Source organism: Heptranchias perlo, chromosome 7 (assembly GCF_035084215.1).
Source record: "Heptranchias perlo isolate sHepPer1 chromosome 7, sHepPer1.hap1, whole genome shotgun sequence".
NCBI classification, from domain to species: Eukaryota; Metazoa; Chordata; class Chondrichthyes; order Hexanchiformes; family Hexanchidae; genus Heptranchias; species Heptranchias perlo.
The window spans coordinates 69,231,322-69,250,495 of record NC_090331.1 but is presented as its reverse complement, the minus strand read 5'-3'; the positions used below and the strand labels follow the sequence as shown (position 1 = coordinate 69,250,495).

General features: G+C 44.7%; 1 protein-coding gene across 6 annotated transcripts in view; it reads left to right on the top strand.

Moving 5' to 3' along the window:
- Window positions 1–19,174, top strand: part of satb2 (SATB homeobox 2) — a 141,198-nt gene that overhangs the window by 106,642 nt on the left and 15,382 nt on the right. For 4 of the 6 annotated variants that reach the window (XM_067987802.1, XM_067987803.1, XM_067987800.1 and 1 more), the window contains one exon: window positions 9,225–9,335. In XM_067987802.1, coding sequence (XP_067843903.1) covers window positions 9,225–9,335 — 111 coding nt within the window. Of the gene's footprint in view, window positions 1–9,224; window positions 9,336–9,849; window positions 9,975–19,174 lie in introns of all 6 variants that reach the window. The other 2 variants (XM_067987805.1, XM_067987801.1) reach the window with 2 other exon arrangements.

Below are 19,174 nucleotides of genomic sequence, written 5' to 3'. Positions count from 1 at the left end.
AAATGTAAGCAATCTTACAACACCAGGTTATAGTCCAACAATTTTATTTTAAAATCACAAGCTTTCGGAGATTATCTCCTTCGTCAGGTGACTCACCTGACGAAGGAGATAATCACCTGACGAAGGAGATAATCTCCGAAAGCTTGTGATTTTAAAATAAAATTGTTGGACTATAACCTAGTGTTGTAAGATTCCTTACATTTGTATTCTATGCCTCTATTTATAAAGCCCAGGATCCCGTATGCTTTTTTAACCACTTTATCAACCTGCCCTGCCACCTTCAACGATTTGCGCACCAGATCTCTCTGTTCCTGTACCCCTTTTAGAGTTGTGCCCTCTAGTTTATATTGCCTCTCCTCGTTCTTCCTACCAAAATGTATCACTTCACATTTTTCTGCGTTAAATTTCATCTGCCACGTGTCCGCCCATGCCACCAGCCTGTCTATACCCTTCCAAGTTTTGTGTCATCTGCAAATTTTGAAATTGTGCCCTGTACACCCAAGTTCAAGTCATTAATATGTACCAAGAAAAGCAGTGGTCCCATCTCTGATCCCTGGGGAACACCACTGTAGACAACCCTCCAGTCCGAAAAACACCGTTCACCATTACTCTCTGCTTCCTGTCCCTTAGCCAATTCTGTATCCATGTTTCTACTGCCCCCTTTATTCCACGGGCCACAATCTTGATGATAAGCCTACTGTGCGGCACTTTATCAAACTCCTTTTGAAAGTCCATATACACCACATCAACTGCATTGGTCTCATCTACCCTCTCTGTTACCTCATCAAAAAACTCTATGAGGTTATTTTAATACGATTTGCCTTTAACAATTTCGTGCTTGCTTTCCCTAATCAAACCACCTTTCCCCTGGCTAGGGGATCCAGAACGAGGGGTATCAGTCTCAGGATATAGGGTAGGACATTTAGGACTGAGATGAGGAGAAATTTCCTCACTCAGAGGGTGGTGAACCTGTGGAATTCTCTACCACAGAAGGCTGTGGAGGCCAAGTCACTGAATATATTTAAGAAGGAGCTGGATAGATTTCTAGACACAAAAGGCATCAAGGGGTATGGGGAGAGAGCGGGAATATGGTATTGAGATAGAGGATCAGCCATAATCATATTAAATGCCGGAGCAGGCTCGAGGGGCCAAATGGCCTACTCCTGCTCCTATTTTCTATGTTTAACCACCCTCGTCCAAGTGACTGTTAATTCTGTCCCGGATTATCGTTTCTAAAAGTTTCCCCACCACTGAGGTTAAACTGACGGGCCTATAGTTGCTGGGTTTATCCTTACACCCTTTTTTGAACAACGGTGTAACATTTGCAATTCTCCAGTTCTCTGGCACCACCCCTGTATCTACGGATGTTTGCAAGATTATGGCCAGTACCTCCGCAATTTCTACCCTTACTTCCCTCAGCAACCTAGGATGCACCGGGTGACTTATCTACTTTAACTACAGCTAGCCTTTATCAATTTTTAGCCCATTCAGTATCTTAACTATATCTTCCTTTACTGAGACTCTGGCAGCAACTTCTTCCTTGGTAAAGACAGATGTAAAGTACTCATTCAGCACCTCAGCCATCCCCTCTGCTTCCATGAGTAGATCTCCTTTATGGTCGCCAATCGGCCCCACCCCTCCTCTTACTACCCATTTACTGTTTACATGCCTGTAGAAGACTTTTGGATTCCCTTTTATGTTGGCCACCAGTCTATTCTCATACCTCACTTCCCCTCTGAACTTTCTATATTCTGCCTGGTTCTCACTTGTGTTATCAACCTGACATCTGTCATACGCCCCTTTTTTCCATTTCATCTTACTCATTATTTCTTTTGTCATCCAGGGTGCTCTGGCTTTAGTTGCCCTGCCTTTCTGCCTCGTGGGAATGTGCCTGGACTGTACCCGAACCATCTCCTCCTTAAAGACCGCCCATTGCCTGCCAATCTTTGATTCCAATTTACGCAGGCCAGATCTGTTCTCATCCCATTGAAATTGGCCCTCCTCCAATTGAATATTTTTACTTTAAAGTGGTCCGTGTCCTCTTCCATAGCTATTCTAAACCTTATGATACTATGAACGCTGCTCCCTAAATGCTCCCCCACTGACACTTGCTCCACTTGGCCCACCTCATTCTCTAGAACCAAGTCCAGCAATGCCTCCTTCCTCGTTGGGCCGGAAGCCTACTGGTTAAGAAAGTTATCCTGAACACATCTCAAAAATTCCTCCCCTTCTGTGCTCGTTATATTATTATTGTTATCCCAGTCTATATTAGGATAGTTGAAGTCCTTAGTTATCACTACTCTATGGCTTTTGCACCTCTCTGTAATTTCTCTGCTAATTTGCTCCTCTGTATCCTTCCCATTAGTTGGTGGCCTATAGAATACACCCAGTAGTGTAATGGCACCTCTTTTATTTATCAACTCTAATCAAATAGATTCTGTCCTTGACCTCTCCAGGATATCCTCTCTCTCCAGCACTGTAATATTCTCCTTAATCAATACTGCCACCCCCTTCCTTTCTTTCCTTCCCTATCTTTCCTGAACACCTTGTATCCAGGAATATTTAGTACCCAATCCTGCCCTTTTTTGAGCCAGGTCTCTGTTATCGCCACGACATCATATTCCCATGTGGCTATTTGCATCTGCAGCTCACCAACCTTGTTTACCGCGCTTCGTGCGTTTACACACATGCACTGCAAACCCGTCTTAGACTTTCTTTCACTCTCTCTTAGTCTGATCCCACCTAATACTGCGCTATTACTTGCTTTAGTGCTATCTTTCTCCCCCGATCCTTTGTGCCCCTTGTTTCTCCTTCCCATTGCTACATCCTGGTGCCCAACTCCGTGTATTCCTGTTCCTCCAAAAATGGATGAACATTCAGTTCAGAAAAAAAAATGATTTGTTGCTGTTAAGGACTTGATAAGGTCATTAATAGGTGTGAGTGCAACTGTACAAATTGAAATGGGAGGATTTGAATCTAAGTCAGACATGGTGTTAATGAGTTTATAGAACAGGAGGACCTTGAAGTATCACCACAGTACTAACAGAAATGAATCGTTCCAAACTGTATGGTGGAAAGGGGAATGTTCGGGAGCTTCAAATGCACTCCCGAAATTGAATGGAGCCCATGTGGGAAGCAGAGCTAGAGAACAGCCGGACAGAAGGATGCCGCAGAGGTCTCATGGACTTTCATTTCTATTTTAATTAGTGTCTACATTGAGTAGCCTTATATTGCCCAAAATCAGTTTTGCACATACGGTTGGGATCCTGTCAGCCAGGCAGCAATCAGCACATTATAGACAGTGGGAATATTTACTGTAGGTACTTAGAGGGGAGGATTTAAGAAAGAAAGACTTGAATTTATATAGTGCCTTTCACAACTTCAGGATTTCCCAATGCACTTTACAGCCAATTAAGTACTTTTTTGAAGTGTAGTCACTGTTGGCTGCCATGTAATCACTGTTATGGAGTGGGACTTGAACCCACAAACTTCTGACTTAGAGGCGAGAGTGCTACCACTGAGCCAAGGCTGACAACTTGATCTCAGCAGCATTGGATCAACAATTATGAATATTACATTTGGTTGGCTGTGTATTGATATGATATGGTGTTTTGTGACAGAAGTTTCATTTTTTGCTAACTCTTGGGACACTAGCAACATATACTAACTGGAATTATGAAGATTCAAATTAGTTAATGATTTCACAATACCGAATATTGAATCTAAGTCAATTTTTAAAAAATATTTAAGCCTAAAAATTGTTTGCAATGCAATCTACTCATGATAATTCAAAGTTATTTTTACACTAAAATATTGAAAAAATACAATAATTTGGAGAACTACAAGAGAATCTTTTTCATTGACGGTGTAACTATGTGGTGCTTTGTGTGGAAAACATGATCTGGGTCACAGGCAGCAGTCATGAGTGGCTTTGTTCATTAAACTGGTGCAGCTGGGGATGTGCATCACTGTTATACACCATATTACACCATAACTACTGACACTGCACACTCCATACAAACTATCCATAAAATAAGTCTGCAGAGCCAAATAACAAATTGCAAACTTTTCAAGTTCTGAAAAGTAATCAGTCCTTCATTAAAACTGCCTGTGTAAAATCTTGGCTTTTATTATCAAATTTATGTCCCGCCCCCTGCTGTAAAAGGGAATGTTTCACTGATATTGATTACAAGCCATGGGCCTTTATGACTCAGCCATGGGCCTTCATGACTCAGCCATGGGCCTTCATGACTCAGCCATGGGCCTTCATGACTCAGCCATGGGCCTTCACATCACCATGTGTGATGGAAGTTCGCAGTTTGTTTATAAATATAATTTTGGTAATAAGATTTAACATGCTGAGGCCAAACTTTCAAATGAAAGGTCAAAAGATGAGCCACTGATTGTCTTAATTGACATGGTCTACATCTGCTTGGACATTTACTTAATAAAAATAGTCAAATGATAAAGTTAATTTTTATTAAACTTTGCAGAAGCCTGAACTTGCTCCACAGTGAAAATTTTTTGGAAGTGCTACAGTCATAGGAACATAGGAACAGGAGTAGGCCATTCAGCCCTTCGATCCTGTTCCACTATTCAGTTCAATCATGGCTGATCTGTATCTCAACTCCATTTACCCACCTTTGCTACATATCCCTTGATACCCTTACCGAACAAAATTCTATCGATCACAGTCTTGAAAATTTCAGTTGACCCAGCATCCATGGGCTTATAGCACTTGTCCACTTCTGGGGCTCGATTTTAGGGTCGGGTTACCTGCGGGTTTCCAGCGGGGGGGCCCCGAAAATCCCGATCTCCGATCACGTGACCGGATTCGGACGAAATCCCGGCCACTTCCGGGTACCGCGCTGACGTGCGGGGCTGCGCGCGCAAGCCCCGCTGGTGGGAATCCCGCAGGCAATTAAAGCCAGCGGGGTTCCACTTGAGAGTACTTAACTTGCTCGTTGTGGTCAGTTAATGAGCTGAAGCAGCTGTCAAAAGAGGAAGTGTGGGATTTTACGTTCAAAGCAGTCAGTTTCACACACTGGGGGAAACAGGACCCTTCAAACCAGGCGTGTTGCAGCCAGCAGCCTGTGGCAGGTGCCAAGGTGCGCTCCACGGGGGAGCGCCCTCACCCACGCAGGAGGCCACCGCGTCACATAGGGCAACCCCTGCCCCCCACCACCCCCCGGCCAAGCCAGAGGACAGACCGACACGAAACCGCAGCCCCAGTCCGAGGACCCACACACCTACCCTGCACAACCCCTCAGACCAACACCTGCCAGATGGGTGGTGTGTGGACACCCTCGGAGGACGAAGAGCATGACCACCACCAGCAGCCTCGCAGTCCACGCCGTCCGCCGCAGAGACGTGGATCCCCCCAACACGGTGTGGTTGCACGCCCACCTGCACAGCAGGAGGGAGGGCTACCGCAGAGAGAGACGCGTCGCAGAGGGCACTACCCTCGCCACAGGGTCCACAGACCGAGGCGCAGCTCCCCGGACCTCTCCAAGCAGCAGTGCACAGGGAGGCGCAGATTCGCTCGACATGTAGTCGTGGAGATCTGCAGCCTCTTTCATGCCGAGCTGCTCCTGGCTGGCCCCAGCACCAACTGCTTACCTGTCGCTGGCAAAGTCACCACTGTCCTCCACACCTTCTCCTCCGCATCCTTCCAGGGTGCAGCCGGCTACACCGCCGATGTCTCTCAGTTGTCTGCGCGGACGAGCCCTGCAAATACACCTGCACCTACTCTGCAGTAACACGATGGGTGGCATCAGTGGTGGGTCCTCATAGTGATACCCAGGAGCGGGCATTATTGGACACAATGGACAGGATTCGCGGAGACATGGCAGTGGTGGTGTCAATATAATGTGTGCTGTTTGTGGCTCTGAAATTCAATATGGGTAACACCCATGCAAACCCTCAGACACCCTTGTGCACCCCCTTCATGCTGACGAGACGTTTGCCTTACCCTGCCTACTGCACATATGTGATGCATGCCCTGTGGCTGCAGCACAGGTGGTGGCAGGTTGAGTGAGGCTGGCCGTGAGGGAGATGCACGAGAGGGTGAGTATGGGATGGAGCCATGAGATTGTATGAGGATTGGGTCGCGTGTTAGTGGCAGGATGAGTACTGGCGAGGTGAGTAGGTGGAGGTAAGATGAGGATGGGGTGTGAGTGGGCATGAAGGGTGATGTGACAGAATAGTGTTGGCGGTGCCGAAGGAGATTTGGGGTGGGGGCAGTGTTGTGGCAGACGGAGTGTAGGGGAAAGACTTCGTGTTCTCACTGTGGCTGACCTACTGCGGTCATTGCAGCGCCTCCTGCACTGTATGCAGGTGGGCGATATGTTGGTGGCGCAGGTGACCCCCTCTGCCACCTCGAGCCAGGCTTTCTTGGTGGCAGAGGCAGGCCGCTTCCTCCCGCCCGCCGGGGGGAAGATCTGTGTCCTCCCCCTCCTCCTCACCCCATCTGATGATACCTGGGGTGAGGCATCATTAAACTGGGAGCAGCCTTCCCCCTGGGCTGCTCCATGCTGCAATTTGTCCCATTGGTTGCAGCATCTGTCAGTGGAGGACTGCCCCTTTAACTAGAGAGCCTCCAGCTGACAGATCGTACTGCGCATGCGCAGCCCGCCCGACGCGCAGGCCAGCGCCGTGGACCCCGGAGGAGCAGGTAATTGGATCCTATTAGTGTGTTGCCTGCTGCGATCGCGTGGGCAACCCACTAATTTCGCCGTTCGCGTTTTCGACGCTCCCGGAGGACCACCCGCTGGGAACCCGCAGGCCTGCTAAATTCGAGCCCCTGGTGTTTTACAAAGAATGTGCAGCTGGGACTTGGAGTGTAAACCGAACTACCATTCCATAGGGTAGATATTAGGTACGAAGTAAACTTCAAGCCTTATTCTTTTGGAAATATTGATTTTAAAAATTTGTTCTTGTGATGTGGGTGACGCTGGCAATCTTGTGTTTATTGTCCAACCCTAGTTGCCCTGAGAAGGTGGTGGTGGACCTTCTCCTTGAATTGCTGCAGTGCTTGTGGTGATGGTGCTCCGAATGTGGTAGGTTGGAATTTCCAAGATGGCGATGCAGTAAAGGAATGGTGATATATGTCCAAGTCAACATGGTGTGTGACTTGGAGCTGATGGTGTTCCCTTGATATTGCTACTCTTGTCCTTAGTGGCAGATTTCATAAGGGATTTCTCCTTATTTTTCCCCTTAGTGAGCATTATATTCTCATCAACATGAGGGATATCAGTGATGGAAAATCGAACACAATTCTTCTTTAAGCATTTCCACAAAATGTAATGTGGGAGTTCTTATGTACTCATAGTGTATGCATTTCTGTTCAGTTTTGTAAATGTAAAAATAATTTACATTAACTAAGTGTAACAATTTCTGAGTTTTTGTGCTAGATATTCTCTCTGGTTCAGCATCACCAATCATTCCTGTAAATGGACCTTGTGTCCCCTACAATCTGGAATGCACCTTCTACTGCCTAACATCTAGTTTAAAAAATAGCATGATCTGGGAATTGTAGTGGAGAACCAATGCTCTGTGTACTGAAATATCTCAAGTGCATTCTCCTCTCTTTATGGAAAGTAGACTGAAAAACAATCTATCGAGACAAGGAAAGCATCGAACCAATCACTGGTTTATTTTACATAACATGCATTAATGAACAATACACAGTTTTCACAGCAGTATCAGTCAATTTCCTTCATTCCTCAGTTATGGAAAAATAATAAAGATTCAACTTACTAACTCTATAAATGTAAATTCACTTTCCTAGCTAAGCTATCCAAATATAGCTGGTCCAGGTCTCCTGTTACTGTCTGCTAAGGGGCAGCTCACCTGATTGTCCGACAGAGCGAGAGAGAGATGATGTCCTCCCCAAGTCAGTGCGATGGGAGTGGGTTTGCCCGCTGAGCCATTAAAGTCACGACCCTGATGGAAACATCTCCCCTTTGATTTGGGAGACTCTGTCTGTCCCGGTCAAGCCATCACTGTACAAATGGACTGAAGTGTTCACCTGGCTTCTCGGGTGTCGCAAGGGAGACAACTTCTCACAACGGCATGAAAAGTATTTCCATCTCTCTCCTCTTTCTAGGCTTCCCTGTTCCACAAACCATCAGCAGCCAAGAGGGCAGGTAGGTGAACGATTGTTCTCAGACCTCTATCAGTGCCGGTCATGAAAACAGTTGCTATGAGGTGTGGGAGAGTGGTCTGAGGTGGCTCTCACTCCAATTTTCCCGGTGCTCCAATCGTCACTCCGCATCCCCATTAATGGCACAGCTGAAATTGGAAACACGTGAACATACCATCACCTACCATTGTATGGTGCAATGCACTGATGCTGTTGTGTGCTGCACCAATCTGTTTTACTTGAACACCATGAAAGGCCTAGAAAAGGAGATAAGCAACTTTAAATGTCTTCTTTGATTAAATAAATTAGCATTTAGAAATGGCTATACACCAGATTCCATTCAGCAATAGAATGGAGAAAAGAGGGCAACCTAGTAAATTTGGTGCACGAGTACTTGACTCCCAGTGCAGTGAGTGCTATGGCTCACTTGCGCTATTTGCTTGACTGTTGCCATTTTTATGTTGGGTCACTAAGTGAAACCAACTCGGGCAAGTATGGGCAGGCAACAATTTGACCTTTGGCTTGTCACACGCAAATGATGATCGAGGACTGTTATCGGCAGCCAGAAAATCGTGGTTGAGGAGTGTCTTTGGCTTCCAGAGCACCCTAACCCGCTGCCTGGAGCTGGAGGTGTGGAGGGACGTGTCTTTAGAAGGAGAAAATGTGGGTGACAGAGAGGGAGATCATGCAAAATATTGTCACTCATCATCAAATGAACCAACAGGGAGTCACCTTCATTGTTCACCGCTAATGGCCGTAGCTGGTTCCAGACTATGTTAATCTTTTTATTAGATACATTGTATGCTTTAAAAGCACAAACCTTGTCATCAGGCTATCTCTCTTTGTATGCGCTGAAAGAGCACAACTAGTTCATGAGGCTATAGAAGATGAAAGCCTTGGTGATGTACCAGGTAAGGGTCTTACTTTGAATGAGTGCACTTTTAGATGAGAGTCCCACTTCTGCCTGGCTGACTGTGTTGAGTTTTGTTCTGTTCCCAGCCAGGCCACCTGGTGGGTTGCCTCATAAAGAGCCAGATATGTCACCCTAAGGGGAAATCTTGACTTTGTCTGTCTCACCCAGCAGCAAGCCCACATCCGATCGGCTGAGCATGGAGTGGCACTGGGATCAGCAGTCATAAGAGAGTCCGTGACCCGTTCACCCACACTCCCGGCTGAAGGAGGATGCTTGAAGGTGAGCTGTCTCGTATTGGGTGGGGAATAATGTGATCATAATGAAAACTGGAACACAGTAAATGAACAAAAATGAAGCTTTATAAAATTGTTTCAAAATAATAAATGCATCAGCTGGGACAGGAATAAATGGATTGTGCAGAAAACAGATATAGATGCAAACAATCTTATTCAAGGTAATCTGGTAGTAGGGATACAGCTGTGGTACCTGCTGTCTCTGTCCCATATGGAGGCAGGCAACCATGTCATATGCAGTGGCTCTGTTTCCCGAAAACTACAGGATCTCACACTGCAAAGCACAGCTGTAAATTAGCAAAATGTTCCAGTGATACAAGCAATGGTGAGATCTAGAATTTAATGCAAATGAAGGAGCTGATCATTTTCTTTGCTAGCTCAGGCACAACGGTTAAATTCATACCACTCGTGCAGTAAATTTTTTGTTAATCGGTGGTTGCTCATTTGCATAATTTATTCAGGTGCGGGGACTGGGACTACTTTACTAACCTCTCCCTCAGCCCTCAGATCTACCTAAGTCACTGCATGAAAACAGTGAACAGAAATATGTTTTAAAATCGGCAAGTTCAGGCTGGGACTGAAGTGAGGGATTTGTCCTACTGATTGATAAACGGGCTTGAAGCTGGTATGTTAATAAATAACATTTATTAATATTCAGAGTGTCATGGTGTAGAAACAAAAAGTTGCTCTGTAGAAAGTTATTCAAATATTCTGTTGCTGGGGGTGTATGTATCTGTAAATCTAACTTTAATTGTCTGCTATCTTGAAAATACTGTGGAGATGCCGGTGATGGACTGGGGTTGACAATTGTAAACAATTTTACAACACCAAGTTATAGTCCAGCAATTTTATTTTAAATTCACAAGCTTTCGGAGGCTTCCTCCTTCCTCAGGTGAACGTTCACCTGAGGAAGGAGGAAGCCTCCGAAAGCCTGTGAATTTAAAATAAAATTGCTGGACTATAACTTGGTGTTGTAAAATTGTTTACAATTGAAAATACTGGTTAGAGCAAAAGGTTTTTGAGACACCCATCACATAAGACATGGGCAATATTGAAACAGCTTTCACAATAAAATAAAATTCATGAAAATAATATTTTCTTCAAATTTCCCAAATTATACCACATTCTTGTATTTAAATGAAATATTTGATGGCAAACAGTTCAATACAAAGATTACCACACTTCTAACAAGTACATACACAGCCGACTCGTGCTGTTGGTATTTGAGTTATTTATTGAGTAGAATGGGCCTATACTCTCTGGAGTTTAGAAGAATGAGAGGTGATCTCATTGAAACTTTTAAGATTCTGAGAGGGCTTGACGGGGTAGATGCTGAGAGGTTGTTTCCCCTGGCTAGAACTAGGGGTCGGCCATTTAAGACTGAGATGAGGAGGAATTTTTTCACTCAGAGGGTTGTGAATCTTTGGAATTCTCTACCTCAGAGGGCTGTGAAAGCTGAGTCGTTATGTATATTCAAGGCTGAGATTGATAGATTTTTGGACTCATGGGGAATCAAGGAAATGGGGATTGGGCGGGAAAGTGAAGTTAAGGTCAAAGATCAGCCATGATCTTATTGAATGGTGCAGCAGGCTCGAGGGGCCGGAAGGCCTACTCCTGCTCCTATTTCTTATGTTCTTATGTTCTTTAATCATTGTCACTCATGGTATAACTCTGTATCCAGCCTCTTGTCATTAAGTATCCTCCATATATTCACTTTGTCTTGGCACATGCATGTTTGCAATAACGGACATAACTCTAATTAACTAACATTGAACCAGCAGGGGTGGGGTTGCCACCTCAGTTTAGCACAAAGTGAAGATGAAAAAGTTGTGTCGATAAAGCTACCAATATTTATATATATACATACACACATATATATATACACACACACATACAGACAGATGGACAGACACAAATACACACACTCCTACGTATACACATATACAGATACATACATACACACACATGCACACACATTCACGTTTGAATTAATTGAATCATTAATTGCCCATTGGATCCTGCACACCAGTCATTGATTTGCAGAGAAAAAAAAGATAGTATTTCAAAGTTTTACAAATTGTCTGAATCTGAAACCACAGAACTAAACAGTTTCCAAATGCAATTTAAAATCAGAAAGCAAATCACTCTGACCAGGAGTGAGCAAAGTCTTTTATACAGTGGTTAAAATAAAAGTTCCTAAATTTGAGGGATTAAAGCCAAACACATTATTGATATTAATTATCAAACATTCTCACTCATTTTCATTTACCAGATGGTAGGAAGGGGACAGACACATATTGGGCCAGAACTTACTGCCAAAGTAACGGCTAGTTTAAAACGCATGTTTAATGTGCAAGTTGTCCAGCAACTCGTGGCGAGGAAGAGATACGCATGAATCGCTACAAGTTGCTGGATGATTTGCGCTGCTCTGCCATTAGCCTTGCAAAAATGGCAGCTCCCCCTCAACCGCTCAGTGAGTTTCAAGAAATTGCTGCATTTGCACATTAATTACCAATTAAACTCGTCGCCAGAAAGTTAGAGCTGGTACTTAACAGCTTTAATACCTTTTTAATGTCGAGATTTATGTTCCTGCAATGCCACACAACCTCTCCGGCCCAGAAATGGTACACTGTGGGGTCTCAGTCCTACAGCTAGTAAATTGTTGTTAGAGATTTTTAAAATTTAAAATTTTACATTTTTTAATTTTTTTCTTACTTTTCTTTTCTCTCTCTTTTTTTCTCTCTCTCTTAATCCAATCTTTCTGTTTCTTTCTCCATCCTTAAATCTCATTGAGTAAGAAGATAGACTGTTGATCCCGTCATTCACTAGGGTCCCAGATGACTCGTTGCCCTCACCGCACCATTATCAGCTCGCACTTCCACCAAATTGCAGCGCAAAAATGTTTCGAGCTGAAGGGTGAGGGAAAAAGTCTAACTAATGGGGCATGCCGCGAGATGCCCCGCTCCAGCAAATTCAGGGCCAATGACCAGTCTAAGAAATAAATCCTACGTCTACATGAAATGCAGTGATGTAAAAGTTCAGGTCCACTAATGACAATAATCGAGTAACATCACTAACCCTATGGTTTACCAGGATTACGAGGACTAGGCATAATTCAGAAACTATCCCACGTTGAGATTTATTCTATTTACACCAGATTCATTAAAAGAAATTAAACATAATTGGGTCTTTTAGATTTTAATTGAGCCACAAATGAATGTTGAGTGGTTTTAAACCATGTGACTGGTAGATGTCAAATTGCACCAATCATAAACCACCACCGCCAACCAGACCACACATGTGGCAAGGAACGCATGAGGTTGAGTTATATGGGAGTCATATTGAAAGTGTTTTGAGATTTCCCCCCTCTCCAATCTAAGTTTAAAGCAAGAAGTCACCTGAATCTAATTTAGAATTCGGTGTTAAGCATTTTGAAATCGCCATCTAAGACTGAACAATCCCACCTGCAAATTAAAACTGGAAGCCACCTGCTGATAGTTCCTTATTTCATATATAAAATTCCATGGTAACCCACGTTCCAGGAAAAGTAACCCAGATCACTAACATAACGCCAGCACATATTACAACTTTCCTAAACGTAATCATTCAATATCTTACTTCCTTCCCTGCAGGCATGTACTGTTATATTTCACACATGGCTCCCAGCTGCTTTTAATTGTGGTGTTCAAAACATTATCCCCTTTATCTTTTTTTTTTCCTCTTATCTTTTTTTAATCAATGTACCCCATAAACATTATTATTTATAGAGTTGCATTTCATTTCTACCAAATAGATTTACCTTCTGATGTCTGCTGCTGGAGAAATTGCATTTCTTCAACCTGTCATTTGCTTTGATGTCTCCCATACTTTATGAATAATTTCTTAATTATTACCACACCCGTGACTTAAGTACTAATAAAATGCACAGAGAATATCACCCAGAATATAGCAATTTTGTTCAAGAAACAAAATATACACATAGTCTGCATCAGGAATGAAGTCTTTAACTTCAATTATACAGCACCTTTTCTCTATAATTTGGATAAATCCAATCTTGCGATGATTAATACAGCGTTTAAAGGAAGTTATTCTTTTATTTTGCCAACGCCCATTTTTTTTGATTACTTGAAGATGCAGCAGGCGTCCCTTTGTCTCCTTTAAGTTGTTTGCCTCACTACTGTCACTGCTGGGTTTGAGAAAAGCGATGTTTTATTGGCAATCTTCCAGCAAACTTGGTTGCAATCATAAGTATAAATTTGTAAATGAAACCCCCATGTATTTTAAAGTACAGCACCTTAAAGAAAATCCCTTTGGCTTTTATTTGAAGTCAACTATAATCCTGATACAGAGGCCAAACAAATGTCTTGAATTGGGCAGGAGACTCATATAGGACGTTGTAATCTCCCTCCTCTCTCTCTCTTTTTCACCTGAGGATCCTGATCTCCTGTGTGTGAAGACTATGTCAAATGCTCGCTGATGAGTGAGAGAAAGCCAGAGAAACCCTCTATTATAACTGTTGTTTCCTGAGTTTTAAGAGTGCTGTCATGACAGCAAAGAATTTTGGGATAGCCCTGCCTCTGCAGCCAGCTCTTGGTCTCTGTCACTGGAGAACAAGAGAAAATACTCGCAAATTCCACAGCTACACAGGTGTGAAGAGCAAAAGGGAAATACAGAAACGGGGAAAGACAGACAGAGAAAACAGGATAAGAGAAAAATGCATCAACGCTACATAGGCATCCTCGGGGGTGAATGTGTTGGATGTAACTTGACATTTGTGGCAATGTTTTTGGTGTAAGTGAAAGACATAATAGACAACCTTACCCCACCGATTTGTTCAATATTCACAGCTCAGCTGGGAGCACCCGAAAAACTGAACGTGAAAGTAAACGTCTGAAAAATAATATAACATAATAGAAAATAAAATGTTATTCAATTCCAACCATTTCTCATTAAGTGATTGAAGCCTCTTCTGTGTTCTATGGTGTCTACGTGTTGTAGCAGAGCAGGGAAGTCTGCAATTATAGTCAAGCCTGGCAGAAAGTGGGAATTGACAATTGCTCTTTCAAAATCCAACAGATACTGTACATTTTGTCATCATCAATTTTGACAGAAAATACAGCCTGCTGAAAACAAATCATACCATCTAACTCTTGCTGGGATATGGTTTTCCAGAGGGTGCTGACTCTTGCTGGGATATGATTCTCCAGAGGGTGCTGACTCTTACTGGGGTATGATTTTCCAGAGGGTGCTGACTCTTGCTGGGATATGATTCTCCAGAGGGTGCTGACTCTTGCTGGGATATGGTTTTCCAGAGGGTGCTGACTCTTGCTGAGATATGATTCTCCAGAGGGTGCTGACTCTTGCTGGGATATGGTTCTCCAGAGGGTGCTGACTCTTGCTGGGATATGATTCTCCAGAGGGTGCTGACTCTTGCTGGGATATGATTCTCCAGAGGGTGCTGACTCTTGCTGGGATATGGTTTTCCAGAGGGTGCTGACTCTTGCTGGGTTATGATTCTCCAGAGGGTGCTGACTCTTGCTGGGATATGGTTTTCCAGAGGGCGCTGACTCTTGCTGGGATATGGTTCTCCAGAGGGTGCTGACTCTTGCTGGGATATGGTTCTCCAGAGGGTGCTGACTCTTGCTGGGATATGATTCTCCAGAGGGTGCTGACTCTTGCTGGGATATGGTTCTCCAGAGGGTGCTGACTCTTGCTGGGATATGGTTCTCCAGAGGGTGCTGACTCTTGCTGGGATATGATTCTCCAGAGGGTGCTGACTCTTGCTGGGTTATGGTTCTCCAGAGGATGCTGACTCTTGCTGGGATATGGTTTTCCAGAGGGTGCTGACTCTTGCTGGGATATGATTCTCCAGAGGGCGCTGACTCTTGCTGGGATATGATTCTCCAGAGGGTGCTGACTCTTGCTGGGATATGATTCTCCAGAGGGCGCTGACTCTTGCTGGAATATGGTTCTCCAGAGGGTGCTGACTCTTGCTGGGATATGGTTCTCCAGAGGGTGCTGACTCTTGCTGGGATATGATTCTCCAGAGGGTGCTGACTCTTGCTGGGATATGGTTCTCCAGAGGGTGCTGACTCTTGCTGGGTTATGATTCTCCAGAGGGTGCTGACTCTTGCTGGGATATGGTTTTCCAGAGGGCGCTGACTCTTGCTGGGATATGGTTCTCCAGAGGGTGCTGACTCTTGCTGGGATATGGTTCTCCAGAGGGTGCTGACTCTTGCTGGGATATGGTTCTCCAGAGGGTGCTGACTCTTGCTGGGATATGGTTCTCCAGAGGATGCTGACTCTTGCTGGGATATGGTTTTCCAGAGGGTGCTGACTCTTGCTGGGATATGGTTCTCCAGAGGGCGCTGACTCTTGCTGGGATATGGTTTTCCAGAGGGCGCTGACTCTTGCTGGGATATGGTTCTCCAGAGGGTGCTGACTCTTGCTGGGATATGGTTCTCCAGAGGGTGCTGACTCTTGCTGGGATATGATTCTCCAGAGGGTGCTGACTCTTGCTGGGATATGGTTCTCCAGAGGATGCTGACTCTTGCTGGGATATGGTTTTCCAGAGGGTGCTGACTCTTGCTGGGATATGGTTCTCCAGAGGGTGCTGACTCTTGCTGGGATATGGTTCTCCAGAGGGTGCTGACTCTTGCTGGGATATGATTCTCCAGAGGGCGCTGACTCTTGCTGGGATATGATTCTCCAGAGGGTGCTGACTCTTGCTGGGATATGGTTCTCCAGAGGGCGCTGACTCTTGCTGGAATATGGTTCTCCAGAGGGTGCTGACTCTTGCTGGGATATGGTTCTCCAGAGGGTGCTGACTCTTGCTGGGATATGATTCTCCAGAGGGTGCTGACTCTTGCTGGGATATGGTTCTCCAGAGGGTGCTGACTCTTGCTGGGATATGATTCTCCAGAGGGCGCTGACTCTTGCTGGGATATGATTCTCCAGAGGGTGCTGACTCTTGCTGGGATATGGTTCTCCAGAGGGCGCTGACTCTTGCTGGAATATGGTTCTGAAGGCACTGAGTTATACGGGAGTGTGATTCTCCAGAAGACACTGGGACATGGTTTTCTTTGAGGGCTTGTCTGTTGTTGCATATGGTTCTCCTAATGACGCTGACTTTTTTCTGGCGTGCGATTCTCCTGAGAGTACCTACTGTTGTTTTGTATGGTTCTCTCAAAGGCGCTGTCAGTGGTTGTACTTCAATGCCGTACTGAGGGAGTGCTGCACTGTTGGAGGCTCTAAACCAAGGCCCTGCTTTCTCTCTGAGGTGGATGTAAAAGATTCCAGAGGCCAATCGAAGAATTACATGGAATTACGTAAAATGTATCGCACAGGAACAGACCATTTGGCCCAACAGGTCCATGCCGGTGTTGATGCTCCACACTAGCCTCCTCCCACCTTACTTCATCTAACTCTATCAACATATCTTTCTATTCCTTTCTCCCTCATGTGCTTATCTAGCTTCCCCTTAAATGCATCTATGCTATTTGCCTCAATCACTCCATGTGGTAGCGAGATCCACATTCTCACCACTCTCTGAGTAAATAAGTTTCTCCTGAATTCCTTGTTGGATTTATTAGTGACTATCTTATATTTCTGGCCCCTAGTTTTGGACATCCCCACAAGTGGAAACATCTTCTCTACGTCTAACCTTTCGAATCCCTTCATAAGACCTTAAGTAGGTCATCTCTCAGTCTTCTCTTTTCTAGAGAACAAGAGCTAGAAAAGAGAGTGATCCCAGTATCCTGGCCAACATTCATCCCTCAACCAACATCACCAAAAAACAGAACAACAGATTATCTGGTCATTTATTTCATTATTGTTTGTGGGATCTTGCTATGTGCAAATTGGCTGCCATGTTTTCCAGATTTCAACAGTGACTACACTCAAAAGAAATGTATTGGCTTTGAAGTGGTTTAGAATGTTCTGAGGTCGTGAAACATGCTGTATAAATGCAAGTTTTATCTTTTTTCTTGTGTGTGGTTCCCCAGAAGGTACTGACTGTTTCTGGGGTAAAGTTCCTCAGAAGATACTGACTGTTTCTGGGGTAAAGTTCCCCAGAAGGTTGTGACTGTTTCTGGGGTAAAGTTCCCCAGAAGGTACTGACTGTTTCTGGGGTATAGTTCCCCAGAAGGTTGTGACTGTTTCTGGGGTAAAGTTCCTCAGAAGATACTGACTGTTTCTGGGGTAAAGTTCCCCAGAAGGTACTGACTGTTTCTGGGGTATAGTTCCCCAGAAGGTACTGACTGTTTCTGGGGTATAGTTCCCCAGAAGGTTGTGACTGTTTCTGGGGTAAAGTTCCCCAGAAGGTACTGACTGTTTCTGGGGTAAAGTTCCTCAGAAGATACTGACTGTTTCTGGGGTAAAGTTCGCCAGAAGGTACTGACTGTTTCTGGGGTAAAGTTCCCCAGAAGGTTGTGACTGTTTCTGCGGTATAGTTCCCCAGAAGGTACTGACTGTTTCTGGGGTATAGTTCCCCAGAAGGTACTGACTGTTTCTGGGGTATAGTTCCCCAGAAGGTACTGACTGTTTCTGGGGTAAAGTTCCCCAGAAGGTACTGACTGTTTCTGGGGTATAGTTCCCCAGAAGGTACTGACTGTTTCTGGGGTAAAGTTCCCCAGAAGATACTGACTGTTTCTGGGGTATAGTTCCCCAGAAGGTACTGACTGTTTCTGGGGTAAAGTTCCCCAGAAGGTACTGACTGTTTCTGGGGTAAAGTTCCCCAGAAGGTACTGACTGTTTCTGGGGTAAAGTTCCCCAGAAGGTACTGACTGTTTCTGGGGTAAAGTTCCCCAGAAGGTACTGACTGTTTCTGGGGTAAAGTTCCCCAGAAGGTTGTGACTGTTTCTGGGGTAAAGTTCCCCAGTAGGTTGTGACTGTTTCTGGGGTAAAGTTCCCCAGAAGGTTGTGACTGTTTCTGGGGTATAGTTCCCCAGAAGGTACTGACTGTTTCTGCGGTATAGTTCCCCAGAAGGTACTGACTGTTTCTGGGGTAAAGATCCCCAGAAGGTTGTGACTGTTTCTGGGGTAAAGTTCCCCAGAAGTTACTGACTGTTTCTGGGGTATAGTTCCCCAGAAGGTACTGACTGTTTCTGGGGTAAAGTTCCCCAGAAGATGCTGACTGTTTCTGGGGTATAGTTCCCCAGAAGGTACTGACTGTTTCTGGGGTATAGTTCCCCAGAAGGTACTGACTGTTTCTGGGGTAAAGTCCCCCAGAAGGTACTGACTGTTTCTGGGGTAAAGTTCCCCAGAAGGTACTGACTGTTTCTGGGGTAAAGTTCCCCAGAAGGTACTGACTGTTTCTGGGGTAAAGTTCCCCAGAAGGTACTGACTGTTTCTGGGGTATAGTTCCCCAGAAGGTACTGACTTTTTTCCTGGAGGTGCTAATTGCTTCCTGGAGTTTCTTGCTGTTGTTGTGCATGATTCTCCTATGGCTACTTTGCTAAAGCGGCCATTCTTCAGGCTATTTAGCTTGAGAACATCACTGCCAAGCCCAATGCTGTTCTCACCTAAAATTATACATTTAATCAGGAGTTAATGTATATGATCATGAGTGGGAACCTTGGCTGATTTTCTATTCCTATGCACAATGCTGAGAAGAACAATTAAAGCTGTCCTTGCTCAGATCAGCTAAGACATTCTGAGGATCAAACTTGGAACCTGCCCCGTACGGCTCCGTATCACACCAGGTAGTGTCTACTCACATACAGTCTCCATTTAATGATTATCATAACCTTGGAGAGAAATGCCAAATCTAATTGACCGAAGAGCCGTAATGTGTGAGAAACTGGTCTTCGCCATTGCATTCCAATC